This window comes from Miscanthus floridulus, chromosome 5 (assembly GCF_019320115.1).
Source record: "Miscanthus floridulus cultivar M001 chromosome 5, ASM1932011v1, whole genome shotgun sequence".
Lineage (NCBI taxonomy): Eukaryota > Viridiplantae > Streptophyta > Magnoliopsida > Poales > Poaceae > Miscanthus > Miscanthus floridulus.
The window spans coordinates 115,813,609-115,835,249 of NC_089584.1; the positions used below are offsets into that span (position 1 = coordinate 115,813,609).

The 21,641-nt window shown below is 46.7% G+C and overlaps 1 protein-coding gene across 1 annotated transcript; it reads left to right on the forward strand.

The window, feature by feature from the left end:
* The first annotated feature begins 20,812 nt into the window (after positions 1 to 20,812).
* On the forward strand, positions 20,813 to 21,372 carry LOC136453196 (uncharacterized). The gene is made up of 2 exons (XM_066453780.1): positions 20,813 to 20,951; positions 21,074 to 21,372. The coding sequence occupies exons 1-2, from the start codon at positions 20,813 to 20,815 to the stop codon at positions 21,370 to 21,372; spliced, it is 438 nt and encodes a 145-aa protein (XP_066309877.1).
* The last annotated feature ends 269 nt before the right edge of the window (positions 21,373 to 21,641 follow it).

The following is a 21,641-nucleotide window of genomic DNA, read 5'->3' on the forward strand; positions in this document are numbered from 1 at the left end:
ATCGACGTAATACCCTGCGTCCTGTGTCTTTGGTGTATTGTATTGATTTGTATGTAGATCCCTTCTAATAGATCCTATCTGCTAGGGGATCCCTACCTCTCCTTATATACTCTGGAGGAGGTAGGGTTACAAGTAAAGTAGCCTATTTGGTACTATACAATGTCTTGCGATGCACGCCTTAACCTTGTGGGCCAGGCCACCCCTGGGGGCGCAGCCCATGTCTTGGGGGCCATGCCCCCATAGCTAGTCCCCAAGCCTGACAGTAGGTGACGTAGTCACATGGTGCTAGGGTTAGAAAGTAGAAGACCAGCCGAGCAGGCAGCCAGTCCCCAGGCGTAGCCTCGAGATGAGAACAAGCACATTCACCGCAAGGTGAAGTGTGCCCACTTAGTCTTTGAGCCTGCTGGAAGATGAAGAATGAATCTTGTAGCAGGGTCAAAGAAAAAGAAGTCTAAAAAGCATGCCGGCGTCGTCTGACATGCGCGTATCAAGACCCCAGACGTGCTGCCCAAGATCAGCACCCTGATCCGAATAGCATGGAGCAGCTTGTTAGCGCATCGATGAGACGTAGCAAGATCCGACCACCAAGGGAGCACCGAGAAGCGAGGAGTCCCCGGCATCGCTGGCGATGTCCGAGCACTGAGGAGCGAGGAGTTCTGGCATCGCTGGTGATGACCGAGCACCGAGGAGCGAGGAGTCCCCGGCGTCACTGGTGATGTCTGAGCACCGAGCAGTGAGGAGTCCCCGGCATCGCTGGTAATGTCCAAGCACCGAGGAGCGAGGAGTCCCTGGCATAGGCGGTGAGGTCCGAGCACTGAGGAGTGCCCGGCATAGGCGGCGAGCTCTGAGCACCGACGTAGCCGACGACGTCCGTGCGGTGAAGTGTGCCCACTTAGTCCTCGAGCACGAAGAATCCGAGGGCCGAGGAGTAATTGGCATCACTGGCGATGAAGCACGAGCGATGAACAGTCTGGTCAACTGGTCGACGGCGAAGTGAACATTGAGTAGAAACGACCGGCGAACAGTCCGATCAACTGGTCGGCGATAGAGTCCATGAACCAAGCGGTCTGACCAGTTGATCGGTGGAGAAGTCCGAGCACCAGGTGGTCCGATCACCTGGATGATGATCCTACAATACAAACATGTAGAACGGGTAGTACATGATGTACAAATAAATAAACTCCGGAGAAAAATCAGCAATGGTGATGAAATGACGTATGCAGTTCGGTGATCAGTTGGCATGAAAATATATTTATATTTAATATAAACCGCCCGACCAATTAGTGTGTAGCTGAGTCTCCAGCCCTAGCTAGCCCATAGTCCATAACGTCGAGCGCGGAGCCCATGCACGTGTAGGGAGCCCATGCCGACCACCCATAACGCAGAGCGCGGAGCTCGTAGCACGTGTAGGGAGGAGCCAGAGACAGGGCCATCTCTAGAGGCGTCCGAGCATCAACATGACTATTTAGGGGTTCGGAAAATCATTTGGAGAGCAAATATAGAGAAAACAGTTCGGAGAAACATCATGGCGATATACGGAGATTGGAGAATATTTAGGAAAATATTAAAGCGTGACTTAGCTTTGGACAGAGCGTCTGGTCGGCGACGTATGGCGTTGTCTGGTCGGCGTTGACGGTGAGCACCTAGCGGGTGGTGAGTTGTTGGTGAAGATGACCTCGGAGGTGGTTCTGAGATCGGATCTGCTATCGCAGGGGCTGGCGTAGCCAGCGATGAATCATCATCGTGGATCGGCATGGATCTCCACGAGATTGATGACGAGAACGCGCTGTTGATTTGAGGTCCATCTGGCTCGCCATGGATCAAGCGCACACCCCTACCTTGTGCGCCAACTATCGATAGAATATGCTCGGTAGTCCACCGAGGGGCATCCTACGATGGTATATTTGTCGGTGGGGATGCGCGTAATCAGGAACCAGATGGTGACACAAGGCGAAAAGACAGCGATTTAGACAGGTTCGGGACGTTTGATCGACGTAATACCCTACGTCCTGTGTCTTTGGTGTATTGTATTGATATGTATGTAGATCTGATCTGATAGATCCTATCCGCTAGGGGACGCCTACCTCTCCTTATATACTCTAGAGGAGGTAGGGTTACAAGTAAAGTAGCCTATTTGGTACTATACAATGTCTTGCGGTGCACGCCGAGCAGCGCCGTGTACGCCTTAACCTTGTGGGCTGGGTCACCCCTGGGGTCGCTGCCCATGTCTTGGGGGCCATACCCCCACAGTGAATGGAATACCTAGAGTTATGTGCCTCTGATAAGATGGATTCTCAAATTTGCTGATCTTGTGGGACACATAGCCAAATCTTCAACCACAAGGTGCCTTGCTCATCGATTCTGCAGTTTTGGAGCTTTTCCTCTTGCATAAGGTTCTTGATTTTCTAAATCTCCTTGCATGATTTCTAAGTTTCTCTAATCTTTTCTTCTAGGGTGTAGGTAACTTGGAGTGTGTGAAGATAACCACTACCACAAGCTTCAATTCTCAGCTTCTCAAACTCTTCATGCAACTCAGGCAATCGCTGTTTGGCAACCAAACTATTACAATAGCTCTTTCTACTCAAGGCATCTGCCATGACATTGGCTTTTCTAGGATGGAAATGAATCTCCAGATCATAGTCCTTGATCAATTCTAACCATCTGTGCTGTCTTAAGTTTAGCTCATTCTGCGTGAAGAAATACTTGAGACTCTTGTGATCGGTGTAGATATCACACTTGTTGTTGATCAAGTAGTGCCTCCAAATCTTAAGAGCGTGAACAACTACTGCTAACTCATGGTCATGTGTGGGGTAGTTCTTCTCATGATCTCTTAGCTATCATGATGCATAAGCAATCACTCTGTCATTTTGCATAAGCACACATCCTATTCCTTGCTTGGAAGCATCACAATATACCACGAAATTATGGTGAATCTCGGGTAAGGCAAGGATGGGAGTGGTAGTGAGTCGCTTCTTGAGTTCTTGGAAACTTTGTTCATGTGCCTCATTCTACACAAAGGGAGCATTCTTCTATAGCAGCTCTGTCATTGTCTATGCAATCTTAGAGAAGTTCTCAATGAATCTACGATAATACCCCACTAATCCAAGAAAACTCCTGATATCAGTGACATTTTGTGGTCGCTTCCACTCTATAACTGCTTCAATCTTGGATGGGTCTATAGCAACACCAACTGCAGTCAACACATGGCCAAGGAAAGCAACTTTCTCAAGCCAGAACTTACACTTCTCAAACTTGGCATACAACTGATTCTACCTTAACTTCTCTAGCACAATTCTAAGGTGCTTCACATGTTCTTCTATTGTCTCTGAGTAGATCAAGATGTCATCAATGAAAACCATGACAAACTTGTCTAACTCTTCCATGAAGACCTTGTTCATCATGTTCATGAAATATGTGGGCGCATTGGTCAACCTGAAAGAAACAACCATGAACTCATATTGGCCATATCTGGTGACAAAGGCGGTCTTCGCAACATCTTTAGGCCTAATCTTCATCTGATGGTAGCCATATCTGAAGTCAATCTTGGAGAAGTACTTTGCCTTTTGCAACTGATCAAGCAAGTCATCTATACGAGGCAACGGATACTTGTTCTTGATCATGACGGCATTCAAGCTGTGGTAGTCAACACACATCCACATAGATCCATCTTTCTTCTTCACAAAGAGCACGGGAGATCCCTAGGGTGAAGCACTAGGCCTAATGAAACCCTTATTAGTCAGCTCTTACAACTGCTTCTTGAGCTCTGCCAATTCATCGGCTGCCATTCTATATGGACGCTTGACAATTGGTCCTATTATAGGGACTAAGTCATCATGAACTCAATGTCCTGATCAGGTGGCATTCCTAGCAGTTCATCTAGAAAGACGTCCAGGTACTCATAGACAACTAGCACATCTTGCAATGTCTTCTCTGTCAAGGCATGAAGTTCAGCTTTCTCTACATCATCTAGTCGATGTGTAGCATCAATCTACACATGAAAACCTCCAAGGTGCTCTAAGCTAACAGATCGAGGGAAGCAAGAGATCAAACCCTTGTGCTTGGTCAACCAATCCATACCAACAATCACATCAATATCACCATCGGACTTCAGGACTGTCAGATCTGCTAGAAATATGTACTCTACCATCTTGAGTCTCACTAATTTGCATAACAGAGCGCAGTTGACATCCCCAAGGGGAGAGCTAGTGATCATGGATCTGCCTCGATGTTCGATAGGAAGAGACTGTTGCTACATGAACTTCGAGGTGACATAGGAATAGGTGGCTCCTGAGCCAAACAAGACTACTACAGAGGCTCCTTCTACTTCTAGCTTTCTAAGCGCAACTTCAGGGGCTTCCATTGCATTCTTCGTTGTGACATGATTAAGTCTTCCATGATCTCTGGATGATATGGCAAGCATGCTTCGAGTTGGTGGAGAGCGACTTTCAAGTAGTCCAAGCTGAGCAAACTATTAACACTGAGGACAAACTTGGGTCTTGTGGCCAATCTGGTGACATGTGTGGCAAACAACGATCACCTTCTTCTTCTTCTTCTTCTTCTTGCTCTTAGTGCACTTGGTAGGCTTCTTGGCACATGGTTCGAGAATAGGCTCAACAGGGTATTGATAGATGGTTCCCTGTGGTGGATAGTATAGCTGTCCCTAGGCTTGTTGTGGTGGGGATCCAAGTAGCTTCCAATGTTCCTTCCATGAGGTGGTACTTGCGGAATGCTTGTGCATACTCTGTCCAACCAATATTGGTGGGGTCAGGGTGGTTAGCAGAAAATCAATCCCACCACTAGTTAGCAATGCCTCTAAGCTGTAGGGTGACAATGTTCAGACCTTCCTTGTTAGTGCATTTCACCAGTTCAATGCTTCTTTTGATTCCACGTAACCAGTCATCAGCCTCAATTGGGTTGTCAGCATGGTCAAAGGTAGGAGGTTTCAACTTGTAGAACTCCTTAAACTTCTCGATGAAAGGCTCGTGAGATGGGTTAGGTGCCACTACATCAGCAATCTTCTGCAGGATACGGGTCTGATGTGCTATGGCTGCTATCAAGTTGGGTGCTTCTAGAGTCTTAGGTCCAAGACTCTGGTCAAGCTCTAGGTGTTGAAGGTTCACACCAGGGTCGACGTCCATTGGACTCTCCAAGCTAAGACTACTGATAGGTTGTCTTGCTCGTTTAGCTTGAGCCTTCTTTTTCTCCAACCTCGATATCCTTGTTAGGACTGGCATCTAGTCAACAAAAGGGTAAGGTAGGCTTCAGTTAAGCTACCTAGAGTTGGAGTCACAAACAAGCACACAGTAATCAGTTTTACTATGCTACACTCAAGCATAAGAAACACAACAAACAACAAGAGCCAATCACTCAAGCAACATTAAAATCCTATTCACACAACTAGCTAGTTGGAACCGTATGGTAGGGAGGGTCTACTAAACATTAGCTTATTTAACAGGGGTAGTCAGCTAGATTTGTTGGCTTTAAGTCTAACGTCCAGTTCTAAGTTTCCGATCTACTGTCAAGTATGGCTTTGATACCAACTGAAATGAACTAGGATTTCAAAACTTAAAATACCAGCTATCATGGGCGTCCACTTTTCAGCCAATTACAAAGTCATACAACAACATAGTACAAAAATAGGAGTAAAACTAACCTAATTACAAGCTCTCTAGGCTATGATCAAACAAAACACCGAGGCTCTACTCATAGCAGCGAAGCTTGGCGAATCTCCAATCCATAGGCATACTTGAGAGTAGACCGCAAACCAACTACTAATCTCAACATCACTACAAGACAAGAAATCTGCACACCCCCAGATGTGTGCAGGCCATGGTCAGCACCGATGAGCTTTAGAGAAAAAAGAAAATAAAGGGATCTGGCGATCCTAATAGTTTGGCTGTAGTTTGCATCCTTAGCGCATGCAGAAGCGTCATAGTAAGTAGTATAAATCTTCTCTAAAACCCAACCCATACACTCATTCTCACCATCTGCTCATCATCAAATCTCAGCACTCATCATCACATCTCACCACTCATCATCCCTCACAACACCCTCATTCTCTCAGTTTAGTCGACGAGGCGGAAACAAAGTTATAGACTAGCAAATAATGGCAAGAAATTTTGCCTCTTTAATATTAGGTATAGACTAGCAAATAAGCCCGTGCGTTGCAACGGGAGAAACAAAGTTATTGATAGCTTCCTCCTACATTGTAATTCTAATCTTTCATATAAGTCAGCCAAGAGTTTGTTGCTGACATGTTAGTTCGGGATTAGTTTATCCATAGATGATTGTGTTGAGAGTTCTATCTTGACTTTCCATGTTGCGCCCTTCAATGAGGATTGCACTAGTACATGCATAAAACTTAAGGGTATATTTATTTATGCCGATCTCAATAACAAACTATTAGAAAATTACTTAGGGTTAAAACTTAAACATGATTAGGATACAGAATCTTAGACTTAGATTAGTAGATCTCTTGAGTTTACCTTCGTTAGTAGAGGAGGAAGTCATTATGCTTTAGGAGTGGGGACTCGTGTCTACTTGGAGCAGGCCCTGACACAGAGAGTCAGGGAAGGAATATCCCGTAGTTGTACGGTTGTCACCGGTGTCCTCCTAGCTGTGGCTATTCCCTCCATGGTCAACCTACTAGTGATGGCGATGACCTTGTCTATGAGATCGGAGAAGGAGACATGGGGTGGTGGCCTTCCTTTCACTCCTGTGCTTTGGTTAGATTGGGTGCTTAATGTTTGGTGTGGTTAACCTTTCTTGTTCGCATCAGCTATCGAGATGGTTAGGGAACCTTCTTTTTTATAAGTATTGTGTAACAGAAGTCACAACCAGGTTTAGTTTTGCGACCCCAATCAAGTCACGTATGTGGGGTTGTCTCCCTTGGGACTCGGTCACGTGACCCTTGCTGAGATCATCCCAACACAAACTGCTCAAGATCTCAGTTCACGATTTGATCCATCATCTGAAGCAAGTACAAACATAATTACTGATTTTGTGTCAAATGAGAAATGCAATAGTGATGTGAAGTGTATACCCTTCTTTTTTTGGAAGCCCTAATGGTTAGAAGGCCTATTTTGTTGTCTTTTTTACTTTCTTTTTCACATTTATTTTGTACTCCTGATTTTTTTAAGTGGAAAAAACACGATTACTTTGAAGAATGGGAAACCATCGGCTCATGGTGATAAAAAGGTGAAACTCGAAAAAAAGGGGAAACCGATGGCTTCGTCCGTGGCTTCGAAGAATCGTGAATCGAAGTTGATAAAAAAGAAGAATCATGAATCGCAAACCCTTTGGCTCTTGTACTTAGGTTGGCTCCAACAGGAGACCCATCAGAAGACCCAAACCCAAAATAGGTCTCCAACAAAATACATATAGCCTCCAATAGAGTACCTATATGGAAGACCCATTTTGGGTATCAGGAGAGGTATAATCCAAATCTGAGTATCATCTCTCCTATAGACCCATTTGCACAAAGGGTTTCCTTTTGGGTCTCGTTGTTGGAGACCTATTTTTGGCCTTCGGTTGGAGGAACAGGCGATCAAGTGATCCTATCCATGCGCGCAGCTACCCGCAGGGTCGTGCACTGCATCTGCTCGTGCCACAGGCAGGGAAGAGGAAAGGGCAAGGAAGCAGAAGCTGCAGGGAAGCGGTGCAGTGCCTTTTTTCACTTTGATTAGTGAGACCTGAGACGGGGTGGAGATTGTAACACGAGAAGAAGAGCTTGCACATGGCCCCAGCAGGACACATGGCTTGCACCGGCCTCCGATTCCTGGAGCGGCATGAGTCATCAAGAGATAGGTGATTAGGAGCAAAATCGCTGGGAGGCCTCCAATTTATCTGCGGTTACACCAGAGGTGAAACGAACCAGGATTTCAAAACTTGAAATACTGGCTCTCTTGCCCCTCTGTGATAGTCCCAGGATACCTCAACTATCACGAGCATCCACTTTTCAGCTGATTACAAAGTCATACAACAACATAGTACAAAAATAGGAGTAAAACTAACCTAATTACAAGCTCTCTAGGCTATGATCAAACAAAACACCGAGGCTATACTCATAGCAACGAAACTTGGCAAATCTCCAATCCACGGGCATCATTGAGAGTAGATCGCAAACCAACTACTAATCTCAACATCACTACAAGCCAAGAAATCTACACCCCGCCAGATGTGTACAGGCCATGGTCAGCACCGATGAGTTTTAGTGAAAAAAGAAAATAAAGGGATCTGGCGATACTAATAGTTTGGCTATAGTTTGCATCCTTAGCGCATGCAGAAGTGTCATAGTAAGTAGTATAAATCTTCTCTAAAACCCAACCCATACACTCATTCTCACCATCCGCTCATCATCACATCTCACTACTCATCAGCACATCTCACCACTCATCATCCCTCACAACACCCTCATTCTCTCAGTTTAGTCGACGAGGTGGCCTCCGCGCGCCCCTCGTCTAATCGGCCTCAAGTCGTACCTTAGCGTCAGGGGGAGAAAAGCAAAGCACAAGAGAAGATTAGCGGGGTGAAATAGTTCACAGGAATGATCATGATCGAGATCGTGGCTATACGTATAGTTTTAACTCTGCAGATTGTGTACACCTGTACCCAACAGGATCACCATCATCGACCGTTTCCGCAGTCTAGGCAAACAACGCTCAAGAACTAGCACATTCCTCACCAGCCTGCCCCTAGATGGAGTAGCATACAGCACGACGTATACACTTGGGATCATGACTAGGGTAGCCAGAAAACCGTCGGCATCCTTTTCAACGTGCTCCTAGGGGATACCCCCATGCACCTCTCCTCCCACAGAACTGGCTTAGTCTGCACTAACTCAACAGAATAGGCCCCGCCTATTCAGGCTTGTGGCGTGCATGTTTAACATAGTTGAAAGTGCATCTAGCCCTTTAGTGGGTTTTGGATGATTGAATGACAACGTGATTAAAGAACTAACCCATTTGCTAAGTGTGGACAGGTAATAGGTTATCTCACAGGTACTTAATGAAAGCTAAAATGATATGTTGTTGTATAAACAATCTAGTTCAAGCACAAGACAACAATGCAAATGGAATTCATGCAAATGCTTGTTTATTGTGGGATTTCCATGTACTATGTGAAAGCAAGGTTGTGAGTATTAGTTAATGAGACATGAGGGATTGCATATGGAATGGTCTCATATTTGAAGCTTGCTAAATTGAAATGAAAAAGATAACAATACATATGAATGGATGATTCAACACAAGATGTGACTTAATGGCTTGAGATGGTGAAGATAGCAAGGAAAGGCTTCGAGGTACTAAGCAAGGGTGAACGGCAAGCGATGGCTTGGCGGCCGAAGAACCTAGCTAGGGTGAAGAAGAAAGTACTTGCATTTAGTTGAGGTACTAATCAAGCTAAGATGGTCATATTGATGTGAAGGATCAAATCTATATTGGACAAGTTGATTAAAGTGACTTGATGCATTTGGAGTTATTCATATTTGATGAATGGAATCAAGTCACGTGCTCAAGATGGCTATGCTCAAGTGACAAGATCAATATTGACACGTTGGCACCCTCACTTGATGAAGATTGAAAGACACGGCATCAATTTTAAAAGAAGATCAACTCAAAAGGTTTAATTTCGTTTTTCTTTTGATCTTGAGTTAATAGGTATGCCGTACTATTAAGAGGGATGCAAGTTTAGGTGGTCTGAGGAAGATAGAGTGCTCAAGCATAATAATAAAATCAAAAGAGAGACACTCTAGCACTTCACGAGCACATAGAATAATTTTCTGTGACTGTCGGTGTCGGAAGTCCCGACGTAAGACGGAACTCCCGACAGTCGGAAGTCATGACTCTTGCCAGAAGTGCTGACTCCCAGTCACTGCCTGCGCGGTGACTGTGGATGTCGAAAGTCCCGACGTGAGTCGGAACTCCCGACAGTCGGAAGTCCCGACCCAAGCCGGGAGTCCCGGCATCGATGGTTCTACTGACCTGCTGACTGTGCACGTCGGAAGTCCCGACGTTCGTCGGAAGTTCCGACCATCGGAAGTCCCGACGTTCGTCAGAAGTTCCGACGTTGGCTGTCTCGAGTGGACTTTGACCTCGCATGAACAGTGTTTTCTTCATACGTCGGAAGTCTCAAGATCTGCGTCGGAACTCCCGACGTAGATCTGAACGGTTAGATTTTGCCTTGGAGTATATATACCCGTCTCCTTGATTCTAACCGTTGCCCACTCATTTCATTGCAACGAACACTCGGCCAAAACAGCCCCAAGCATTCTAGGCTCGCCACTCTTCTCTCCTTTGCCTCCAACTTCAATTCCTAAAGGGTTTGAGTGATTGGAGAGTGGTTTGAGTGAGAAAAACACTTTGAGCAAGCTTGAGCACTTGATTTCTTCGTCAAGCCGGTTTGATTTGCATTTGTTACTCTTGGGGATTTTCCCCTAGCCAGCGAGGCGTCGCCCAAGAGCTTCCATCTTGTGGAAGAGCCTTAGGAAGTTTGTATTACCCTTGATTTCTAGTGAAGAAGCTCAAGTGACCTTTGTGGTATCCTTGAGTGAGGCAAGGAGGTGGAAGAGACTCCGACCAAAGTGGTCACCTCAACAACGAGGACGTAAGAGCTCCTTTGTGGGGCTGCCGAACCTCGGGATAAATTCTTGTCTCCCGCGTGCTTGTTGTTGTTGTGATTTGCTCGAAATTACATGTATTTGGTTGTCTTCCTCTCTCTAGCTATTTCTTAGGGTTTGGGCCTCAATCTACGGAGTGGTGGCTTATCAATGTCAAGAGAGTGACCCAACACCTTACCTTACCACTAGGAAGTGGGTTTGTAAGTTATCGGCATCACAAAGTTCATTTTAGCACCTGTAGTTCATTTCCCGTAGGGGTCGGAAGTGCTGACAGTTTGCGTTGGAAGTTCTGACCCAAACTGTCGGGACTTCTGACACGTCGGAAGTTCTGACCCAAACGTCGGGACTTCTGACACGTCGGAAGTTCTGACCCAAACTGTCGGGACTTCCGACATTAACTGACTAGTGCATTTTGATTCAACTCTTTGGTTGCCGCTGTTTGGCTCCCTAAGTTTATCTAGTATCTTTTATACACTTTGTGGCTAACTTGTGAGGGGTTGTATTACTCTGATTTGGAGTTTCCATTTTGGAAACTCCTATTACTAATCGTTTTCGCTTTTAAAGGTGTTGATTTTTCAGAAACGCCTATTCACCCCCTTCTAGGCGACATCCTAGATCCTTTCAATAGTCCTATGTCCCAGGCATCAACCCACAACAATCCTTAATGGGCCAGAGCAAGCACCTTCCACCAATACCACGTGGCCTGCCTCTCACGGGTAGCCACCATCACATGCCTGCCACATCATATCCATCATATCCATCAAAAATAGATCTAGGGCACTCCATGCACCAAGTGCACCCCTCCAGGGTAAATCCTCTCACTCCGGCCGGTATCACCAAAGAAACGGGTCAAGGCAAGGAATATCTCCATAACTCCTCAATCACCACCACCCACATGGGATTCAACGCTCTTGTCACGCCAACCTACCAACTACCTCACGGGAAAGCCTTACAGCAAACCCTGATCCACCAATCACATCACCAACCAACCATCACATCATATAACAAGGCATATATGTAATATGATGGAAAGTAAATGCAAGCAAGCAGGTAGGAGTTATATAAGTGCGAGCGCGAAGCTAGGTAATCAGGGTGAAGGGGTTTTCAATCGAGGCAATCAAGGCTCAGGCAATAGCATGCATCACATATACTAGCAAATGAGTAAAGTAAAGCACTAGCATTTCTACTTGCAATGCCTAATAGGTTTCTCTAAGATAAGGTGCTGCCATGACACCTGCGATGTCGAGGAAGTAGTGGTACACATCTCTAGAAGTCTGGGTCGTCCACCATCAGGATCCATCACCTCCGGGTGCGTCGTCGGATCCATCCGAGCTCAAGTCATCGCCACACAAAGAAAATACCGAGAACGTCCACCAATAAGAAGCAATAAAACCATGATAAAAACCTAACTTACTAGACTCAAGGACTGCACTAGGAGGTAGGGGAAGATGTTAGAAAGATTATGAAACTAGTTTCATAATTTTTGGAGCTGGGATGAACGTTCTACGAATTATAGAAGGTGGCAAGGTGCTCTGAAAAACAAATAAAAGAAAAGGCTAAGAGCCAAGCGGGCTCACTTGTGCTGCTGCTGGCCCATCAGCAAGGGAAAGAGAGGGCTCATGCATGGACTGGAAGCCGAGCTGGGCTTGGCGCTACCAGCTGGCCTAGGGAAGAAAAGAGAGGTAAAGGAGAGAGGGGCCAGCCCTGGGCTTCAAAGGAGCTACGGGCTGCTTTGCCTTTGGTCCTCGTGGTTTAGGTGGGCTCGGCCTGCTGCTGGGCTCAAACCCGGCCTTGGGCTGGCTCCAACCCAGAGCGGAGCAAGTCACCCACCAGGTGCTCGACGGAAGCCTTAGGCGACGCCGGCGTGTCCGCGCGGTGCACGCGAACTCCACGACGCGGCTTCGGGAAGGGTTGGCCGGGGTCATGACAATTAGCATCGCCCGGACCGCGGCGTGCGGTGTGTCGAGGCGAGGCGCATTCGAGAGCGCGGACCGTGGATCCGGATAAAGAGAAGGGAGGCGGAGCTTCGGCTGGCCGCGCCCGGGGTCTCGCCGTCTCGGTGAAGCCAGGCGAGGCAAAGGGCGGTGAGCAAAGGGGAACACAGGTTTGTGCTAGGTGGCGATCTTGCAGAGTGCGCGACCGGGTTAGGGGCAGCATCGCCGGTGCGGGGCAACGACGAAAACCTGGGCAGGTGCCTAGGGGCGCCAAAGCGGCGTGGTAACTAGGAAAGGTGAGGTCTTGGGTCTGTGCATGAGGGGAAACCGAAAGCCTCGGCCTTGACCGCTGCTTCCGGTGGATGCAGGGGAGTCGTGCGCGTGCCCGTGCGTGTGCAGCGCGAGCACACTGGTGGCGCTTGGGCATGCAGTGGCCATGGGTGGCCACTGGCACAGCGTCGCCATGCTGTCCAAACCGTGGAACGTGCCGACTCGAAGGTCAGGGCACTCAAACAACCGGCAATGAACACTATGTCAAAAACGATTTGTAGCAACGAGACAAATTTTTTTAGAGACGGCTAGTGATGGAGCTGCCCCTACAGTGGCATGCTCGGGATCCACGAGACTAGCCACCCCTACAAATGGAACAGTAGGGGTGGCTGGTGATACGAGCCACCCCTACAGATGGGTAGGATTTGTAGGGGCAGCTCACTCACCAGCCGCCCCCGATGTTGCTATTTGTAGGGGTGACTGGTGATTGAGCCGCCCCTACAAATGTCGCGACGGAAAACTTACGAGCAGCTAACCTGGGCCTGGGCCACGCCGTCCTTTCTGCCCACCCGAGAGGCGCTAGTACTTGCACGCATACAAAACAGAGGGTGCGCGCTGGCTAGGGTTTGGCACCCGCACTTGCCGCCGCTGGCCTCCTTCCATAGCCGCGCGTGCCTCGGTGATCCTGCCGCCGCGCCGTCGCTCCATCTGCTTCTACTCCCCCCACACGCAGCGAGCGGTAGCGAGGGCGAGCGAGGGATGGCCAAGGCCAGGTCGTCGGCGAAGCAATCGCGCGCGCAGGCGCAACAGTCAAACGGCGGCGGCGGCGGCCACGCGCTGTCCTCCAAGCTCGCCAAGTACCTTGACCCGAAGGCCTCCTAGAACAAGGTACGCCCCGCCCCTCATTTCCCGCGCACGCGCCGGTAGCTGCTGCCGTGCTGACTGACGCTCTTGTCTCGGCTCGGTCGGGCTGTGGCAGGATCAACTGCTGGACGCGGTGCACTGGATCCGCTAGGTGGTGGGGCTCATCTGCGGCCTGCTCTGGGGAGTCGTCCCCCTCGTCGGCGCCGTCTGGATCGCACTATCAGTCCCCCCTCATAACACCTCTCTCTCTCTCCCATCTTGTCAAGCTCAAGCCTTGCCATGTGTAGATATGTAGCTTCACTTACGCGCAAATAAGTGAAACTATGCCCTTTTGTATATACATACACTTTGTAATTTTTTATAATTAGATTAGATAGATACCAGATCGATTTTATAGCCTTGCCGTGTGTAGATATGTAGCTTCACTTACGCGCACATAAGCGAAACTAAGCCCTTCTTTATTTCAATTTGCTTGTCCTCATTGTATTTTAAGCTTATCTGTTGATCAAATTTAGGATCTCTGTTATCTAGTATTTTTTGGACACTGCAACTATTCCTGTTTAAATCTGTGCCTGATTACTTAATTAGCAAAGTAATGGTGAATGACTCAAAAGCAACTATTCCTGTTTTCACGTCTCATCTCTTCAATGTTGATGAAGCTGATCATCGGTAGTTTTTTCTGTTTAAGGGAAGGGAGTAGTACAGGGCATCACTTTTCCTCCATATAGGAAATTAAAAGATCTGATCGTTGTAGGAATCCTTGAACTTCACCTTTTCCAGGCCCTAAAAGAATTTAACCCTGTTTATCAACAATGTGTAACGCAAAACATTCTTGTATTTCTTTTATAGTGTGAAATACAATGTATGATTTTTCCTTGTTGAATGATGTTATTATACCTCATTTTTTCCAAGTAATTTTATTATGGATTTTGGTCTTGAAGTAGATATTTGTAACTTAAATGTTCAATTTAAGCAACATAAAAACATTAATAACCAACCATTTGGATGTTATATTTAACTTGGGATCCTATCACCATCCGAGTTTTGTTTGTTGTGTCTATCTAATGTCTTCTGTCACTGTGCAGGTTTATGGCTTCTCATGGATTGTACTCGTTGTTATGGTTCTTCTTTTCAAAGTTTATCATGTTAATTCTTTGAACATTCAAATGTTGCATGTTTTAAAATTATATATGGATGAACTCTAAGCTAAGCTTTGTCCTATTGTCTTTCAGCTTTTTACTGCAACTCCGAAGAAGTCGACAGCGTTGCCAACTTTTGTTCGGTTTCTGCAGGGCGTCCTTGCTATTGGGATAATTGCAGGAATTGCCCTTCTTATCGTGCTCACATCGTTCACTGTTGCTGATTTATTTGCAAGTGCACTTGCTTTTATAGCAACTGGCTGGTGTGTCTTATGTGTAAGTACAACATCCTTATTTTGTTTGAGAAATACTTGCATTATATCAATCTGCTACTTAATTGAAGCTAATTTGGAATATTACAAGTGCCAAGTTAATGGCTGGTAACTTGCCTGGTGCCACATGCCTCACCAAAATTTTTCTTGTCATGACAGCTGGTCGTCGTATGGAAGAGGGTAGTGAATGCCCTTGGGCTATGGGATTCGGTCCGTGAGATTGCAAGGATGTACGATGCAGGAATGGACGCCATCATCTTTGTGCCCATCTGTCTTCTTCTCATGGTTCCCCTTTGTGTCTACATTCCAGTCATGTTTCCTTTTCAATCAAGTGTTTAGTCGTGGCCTGGAGATCTCCCTCATCCTGGCAGCTGCCAATTCTATGATTTCCTACAGTTGTCCTGATATATCAGCATGTCTACTAATTGGAGATTTGAGATGGATTGTATATATTTTTGTGAATTGAACTTGTAATGGTAGTTTGTATAATGCTCTTGTGCTTATGGCCAGATTTGAATTATATATGTTCTGGTCAGATTTGAATTATGTATATATATTCTATTCAGATTTGTATATATTCTATTTATTTATTTATTCTGTTTGAATTTCAAGTGTAAATTTGAATTTTTTTAGCAGAAAAATATACTGTAGAGGCGGTTGGTACTATAGCCGCCCCTACAAATCGATTTGCAGAGGTGGCTGGTGTTATCAGCCGCCTCGGCTACAGTACCAACCGCCCCTATAAATCGATTTGTAGGGGCGGCTGGTAACCGCCCCTACAAAGGGTTTCGAGCCACCCCTAAAAAATGTTTCCTACGTAGTGGAAGGAAAAGGGGGAGCTTGGCAGAGGAGGGCTCACTGGAGGCTCTGGGGCGGCGCGGACGGTCAGTGAAGGCTACGGTGCAGCCATGTAGGCAGATCGCGTGGCATCGTGGAGTTGCCGCGGATAGGAAGATGGCGACGCGCGGCTTAGCGCCAGGGGCCGCGCAGCTCAGACCGCCGTGGCGCGCTCGTCGACTACGTCCTGGCACGGGAATAGGAGGCAAAAGCTATGCGGTGGCTGGATAGGAAGGAAACCGGCGGGGACATGGAAAAGGTCAGGCTTTTGGGTCGCGAGCTCACTGGCGGGGTGTCGACGATGCATCCACGCCACTCGTCGGCGACGCGGCGAAGTAGCAGGGCAAACAAGGTGAGGTGCAGTGGGCTCGAGGAAGGGGTGACTCGATGCCATGCGATTTGGCAACGAGGCCACCGTGGCTCGTGGTCGAACGACGGTGGAACCGGTGGTCATCCCGATGGCGAGGCGCCTCGTCGCGGTGCCGTGATGTCGAGGCTGCGTCACGACGTATCCATGCCAATCTCTCTCTCTCTCTCTCTCTCTCTCTTGGATTTGGTGGCGTGCGAGGGAGAAGAAGGCGAGGCCGAGGGATCAGAGGGAGGCCTTGAGGCGGCGAGCTGGGGAAGGATGGCGAGGCCAGGGGCTTGGCCTAGGGTTTTATAGCTAGGCGACTAGGGTTCTGCAGGTGGGAAGCGTCCATGGAACGATGGCGATCCTCGGCTCCGCGCCGAGGGGTACGTGGCGATCATCCGGCGTCCGGTTTCGGGAAACCTCATGAAGGGGCATCGGGGCTCCATAGCACGGTCAAGGTTCGGTGCTCGCCAGCTCGTGGTGGGGTCTGCTGCCATGGGCGCGGGTGGCAACCGAGGCGGGGTGGTTGGTTCGTTTAGGGCTCCAGCGTTGACGGGAAGCAGCGGCAAGGAAACGGAAAAGCAGCGAGGGAGAGGCAACGGAAAGAGAAACGGAGGCAGACAGAGGCGAGTGGGGTCTTCGGTTGATAGGCGAACGGCGTCGCTGGCGGGTGGGGTTCAGAAACGGAAGCTCCAGTACAGGAGCATGCACGGGTGGGGTTGTATGTTGAATCCGAGTGCGGCTCGAATTCAACCAAGGTTTTAATTTTTCCTAAAAACATTTTATTTGCAAGCACCTCTTGTCATGTTGTTGACTTGGCCTGGCCAATTTCACGTCAAGTAGTGCGTTGTAAAAGTTTTGAAGCTCGAATTTTGAAATTTGAGTGGGAAGGGAAAATATTTGACTTAAGTTTATCTAACATTTACATGCAACACACATTCAAGCAAGAATTTAAAAAAGTTAGGATTTTTCTATTACACATAATCATGGGATGTTACTGGAGGCGTGCTCCGCTGCGCCCGCACCAGTCCAAGCCTGAGTTTATATTGTTTTTTAGCATCTTAACGATCTCAAATGCATAAACATAAAACCGGATCCTATCTAGAGCTGCAACTTTTATATATAAGTATCTCCATTTGATACCATATAAACAAGATAAGATTTTTTTCAAGGTGACGACCGCTGAAAATTTATTTAACTTTTTTGGCATCTTAACGACCTCAAATGAAAAAACTTAAAACTACAAAGTTGTAGATCCCATCGAGAGCTACAACTTTCATATAGAAAGCATCTCCATTTGACATCATATAAAAAAGATATGTTTTTTCCAAGGCGACAAGCGATTGTACGCAATTAATATACTGCTAAAAAATTATTTAATTTTTTGAGCATCTTAATGACCTTAAATGAAAAAACAAAAAGCTATAAAGTTGTAGATCCCATCAAGAGCTACAATTTTCATATTGAAAGTATCTCCATTTGACACCATATAAAAAAGATATGATTTTTCCAAGTCAATGAGTGATTGTACGCGATTAATATGCAGTTAAAACTTTGTTTAATTGTTTTGAGCATCTTAGCGACCTCAAATGAAAAAACTTAAAACTACAAAGTTGTAGATCTAGTCAAGGGCTACAATTTTCATATAAAGATCATCCTTATCAAAGGTCGTATGAAAGAGATATAATCTTTCTAAGTTGCTCATTGCCGCGCCAGTCTGGTTTGCTCAGTGCTACAGCGCTGCCATGCCAACGGGAGTGGCACATCAAGATTTTCCACGTAGAGATGGTTGTCCACCGTGGTAGATCGTGCCACGCCGATGCATGTGGCACGGCGTTGTGTTTTGACATGGCGAAATGGGTTAGATTTAAAAATAAAAAGCAACTGTGATAGATTTGGAATTTGTTTTTGAAAAGGGTTAAAAATAAAAAAATTCGGGGCCTCAAGGAAAGTGGTCCACGCCCACCACGGTGATGTTCCGTGACTTTTCTGTGCCACATGCTGCCTTTCCTTGTTTCTACTTTTTTAATTTCCTCATGATGATGTAACTCTGCTTTTCCTTATGAACATAAAGATAAATATAATAAATAAGGTATTACGGGTTTGGTAACTTTGATCCTTAATAAATATAAATATTTCTATTACTAAATAATTTATTGATTTTAATTAGGAGTAAATTATTATTCTTATGACATGAATTAGCCAATGGCTTAACTAATCAAATCGTAAACTGCAATCTTGAGCAGTTTGTCATCCAATCTAATCAAAACAAATGTTTATCTAAGTTGCCTGCACATACCAATGCAAATCCTCTAAGCTGTCCGCATATACGGGTGCAACTTTCGATAAGGCTTGGTATATGGAAATTGAGATACGACGATAATTAACCCCAACCAACTTTAATTAGATATAAAAAGTACAAGTTTTTATGGATCCTTAAAAGAAGTCACGAAACTTGATATTTTTAATTAACACATGGGTTGTATCTAAACTAAAGTTATGATACATTTGGGACTAAATATTTTGTGCAACCACCCGCAACATCAAAAATAGCACCAATACAAATTAAGCTGCCGCGAGCGCTGTAGTTGTGCAACAAAATGAAACGAATAGGTCTAATGTTTGATAGCTTTTTCTCTTTTGTTGCAGCGTACGGACATATTTGCTAGTAATTACAAAGGATCATCTTGAAAAAAAGCATAGCACATCCTTAGTAATTCCCTTTATTGAAAAAAAGCATAGCACATCCTTAGTGATTCCCTTTATATGTCCATGTCCATAGTAATCTCCTCTATATGTCCATCATCCATCCTCGGTATTTTTTGGCAGTTACTACTGAAATAACACTTTATCGCCTTATTGTCATTCTAAATAGCATAATAAATACTAATCAGCTGATGGAGCCAAATGTGAGGTTATCAATGAAACAGACTTTCTTCATCAATAATCATAAGCTTCAGGTAAATACTACCACCACTGCAGCGAAACAATATTACAGTATAATTTTTCTCTTTCTGCATCCATGTAAAGGCAACATGAATGACGAAGGTGTTCTCCATATGGCAAGAGGCTTAAATCTGATAGCCTTAACTTGCTTGGTGGTGACTGCATGGAAAGAAAAGTAGACCGAAGCTTCATTACGAAACTGCTGAACTGGAAGGAATATTAACATTTAGAAATCTGAACCTGTGTTGGTATTTAAGGTTAGGCACATACAGATACAGCCGTGAAATATTGGGCGAAAGGAAATTTTATTTCAAGTCTGGCTAACATCTGCTACCCTGTAACTGCAAAGATTAACCAATACTTAAACTATAATATATTGTGTGCATACCTTGACATATATACTTTGGGATATCTCCCAGCTCCTCGACGCTGGGGACCAAGGAACCATCCCCGTGCTAGATGGTAGGGGTAGCCGCCGATTGTGCCGCCGCAGCAGGAGGAGGCAAAAGAGGCGACGAACCAGATGACGGCGCTCTAATTTCCTGAACGTATCTGCTGAAAGAGGACATGCATCGGTGTGGAGGAGATGAGGGCGTGAGACGGCCTGACGGAGGTACGGAACAGATCGACGATGCGGCCGCGAGCGGAGCCGCGAAGGCCACGAAGGGGCCGAGGGGAAGGCCACGGAGGGCCGGGGCCTAGGACGCAGGACTGGTGAGCACTTGCCAGCGCGGCAGGGTCTGGGGAGTGGGGACACGAATGCTGAACCGGCTGAGGCCGTAGATAACCAATGTGTTGACTGGCACGGAGGAGTCATAACCGCCACACGTGCTACGTAGGCATAGGCTGAGGCCGTATAGATAACCATGTGTTAACCTTTAATTTAGGCCTTGTTTGGCAGGGCTTCTCCACCGGCTTCAGGAGCCGTTTGGAGACATTTTCTACTAAACGGGATAAAGTAAAATAGCTTCACTTGTAAAGCCCCTAAAAACATGCTCTCACAGTGATTTGGGATGGGACGGAGCAAAAAAAAAAGTGGCTTCTCCCGGCTCCTCCTCTAGGCCCCTAAAAACATGCTCTCACAGGAAAGCCATTTTACCAAACGGTTTACCAAAACCGTTTCAGCTCCACCGGTGGAACTGTTCGTGGAGCTGAAGCAAAAAAAAAAAAAAATAGCTTCACTAGTGAAGTGACGCCCTGCCAAACGAGGCCTTATTCACGGTTGAAGCTCTAACAACTAATAAATTATATCTTATTTCCCTATTCCAAATGAGCTCCATTGCAATCATAAACACCCCCTTCGGATTCACTTGCTGGTCCAGGGCCAAATTGCCATGGGAGACACCGGCTAAAAAATGTGCTGCGACGACATGTCCATAGCAGCGTCACCGATTCACCCGTCCATCGATTCGTCACGTACTACATGCATCTTATCAGCTACCGCATTCGCCGAGCTATAAGAAGGCGCGAAGCATGCTCTTTGCGACACCAAGCCATCCAAGCAATAAAAGCATATATAGCTCGAGCTCAATTCTTCTACACAAAATCTATCTGCTTGCACGGTTGAAGCGGCAGCACTCGCAATGGCGAACCAACGCGCCGCCGCCGCCCTCCTCCTGATCGCGTCCCTCTTCGTGGCGGTCGCCATCTCCGGGGCCGACGCGAGGCCCAGCGTGCGTCCCAGCAAGACGGCAGCCCTCCGCCACGACGCGCATGGAGGTGGTATGCAGCTACATACTCTGACCTGTCATCCAAGCAATCATCCGGCATGAAATGCATCTGTGCCCGTGCATCGTTGTCTGACCGTATGATGAGCGTTGTGCCGAATGAATGAAATGCCGCAGGTTACGTGGCGGATGCTGCGGCGCCAACGGAGCCGAAGCCGGAGCAGGAGCCGAAGAAGCCGGAGGAGCCGAAGAAGCCGGAGAAGCCGGAGGAGCCGGAGGAGCCGAAGAAACCGGAGTGGGAGCTGACCTGCAACAAGGTGCACGGGGTGCAGGCGGGCGAGACGTGCTGTTCCGTGGGGGAGGGAGCGAGGCTGACCCAGGACCAGTTCCTCTTCTTCAACCCCAACCTCTGCTGCGAGAAGCTCTTCGTCGGCCAGTGGGTCTGCCTTGAAGCCACATCCGGTTGTCATGACTGACTTTAATTTGCGCTGCCCCCCTGGACCTGCGTGTGCGTCGCGACGATGCTGTCGTGCTTTGGCTTTGAATAAGGAGGCGCATCCTATGGTGGGTTCGTTCTCTGTTATGTTCCCCTCCATGTATGAGCTAAGTTTTTTTCTCGAATAATTTATGAGTGAAGTTTTTTTTCTTGAATAATGTATGAGCGAAGTTTTTTTTCTCGAATAATGTATGAGCGAACTTTTTCAGTATCATGTAGTCATGCGTGTCACTCTATGTCTGCATCCCC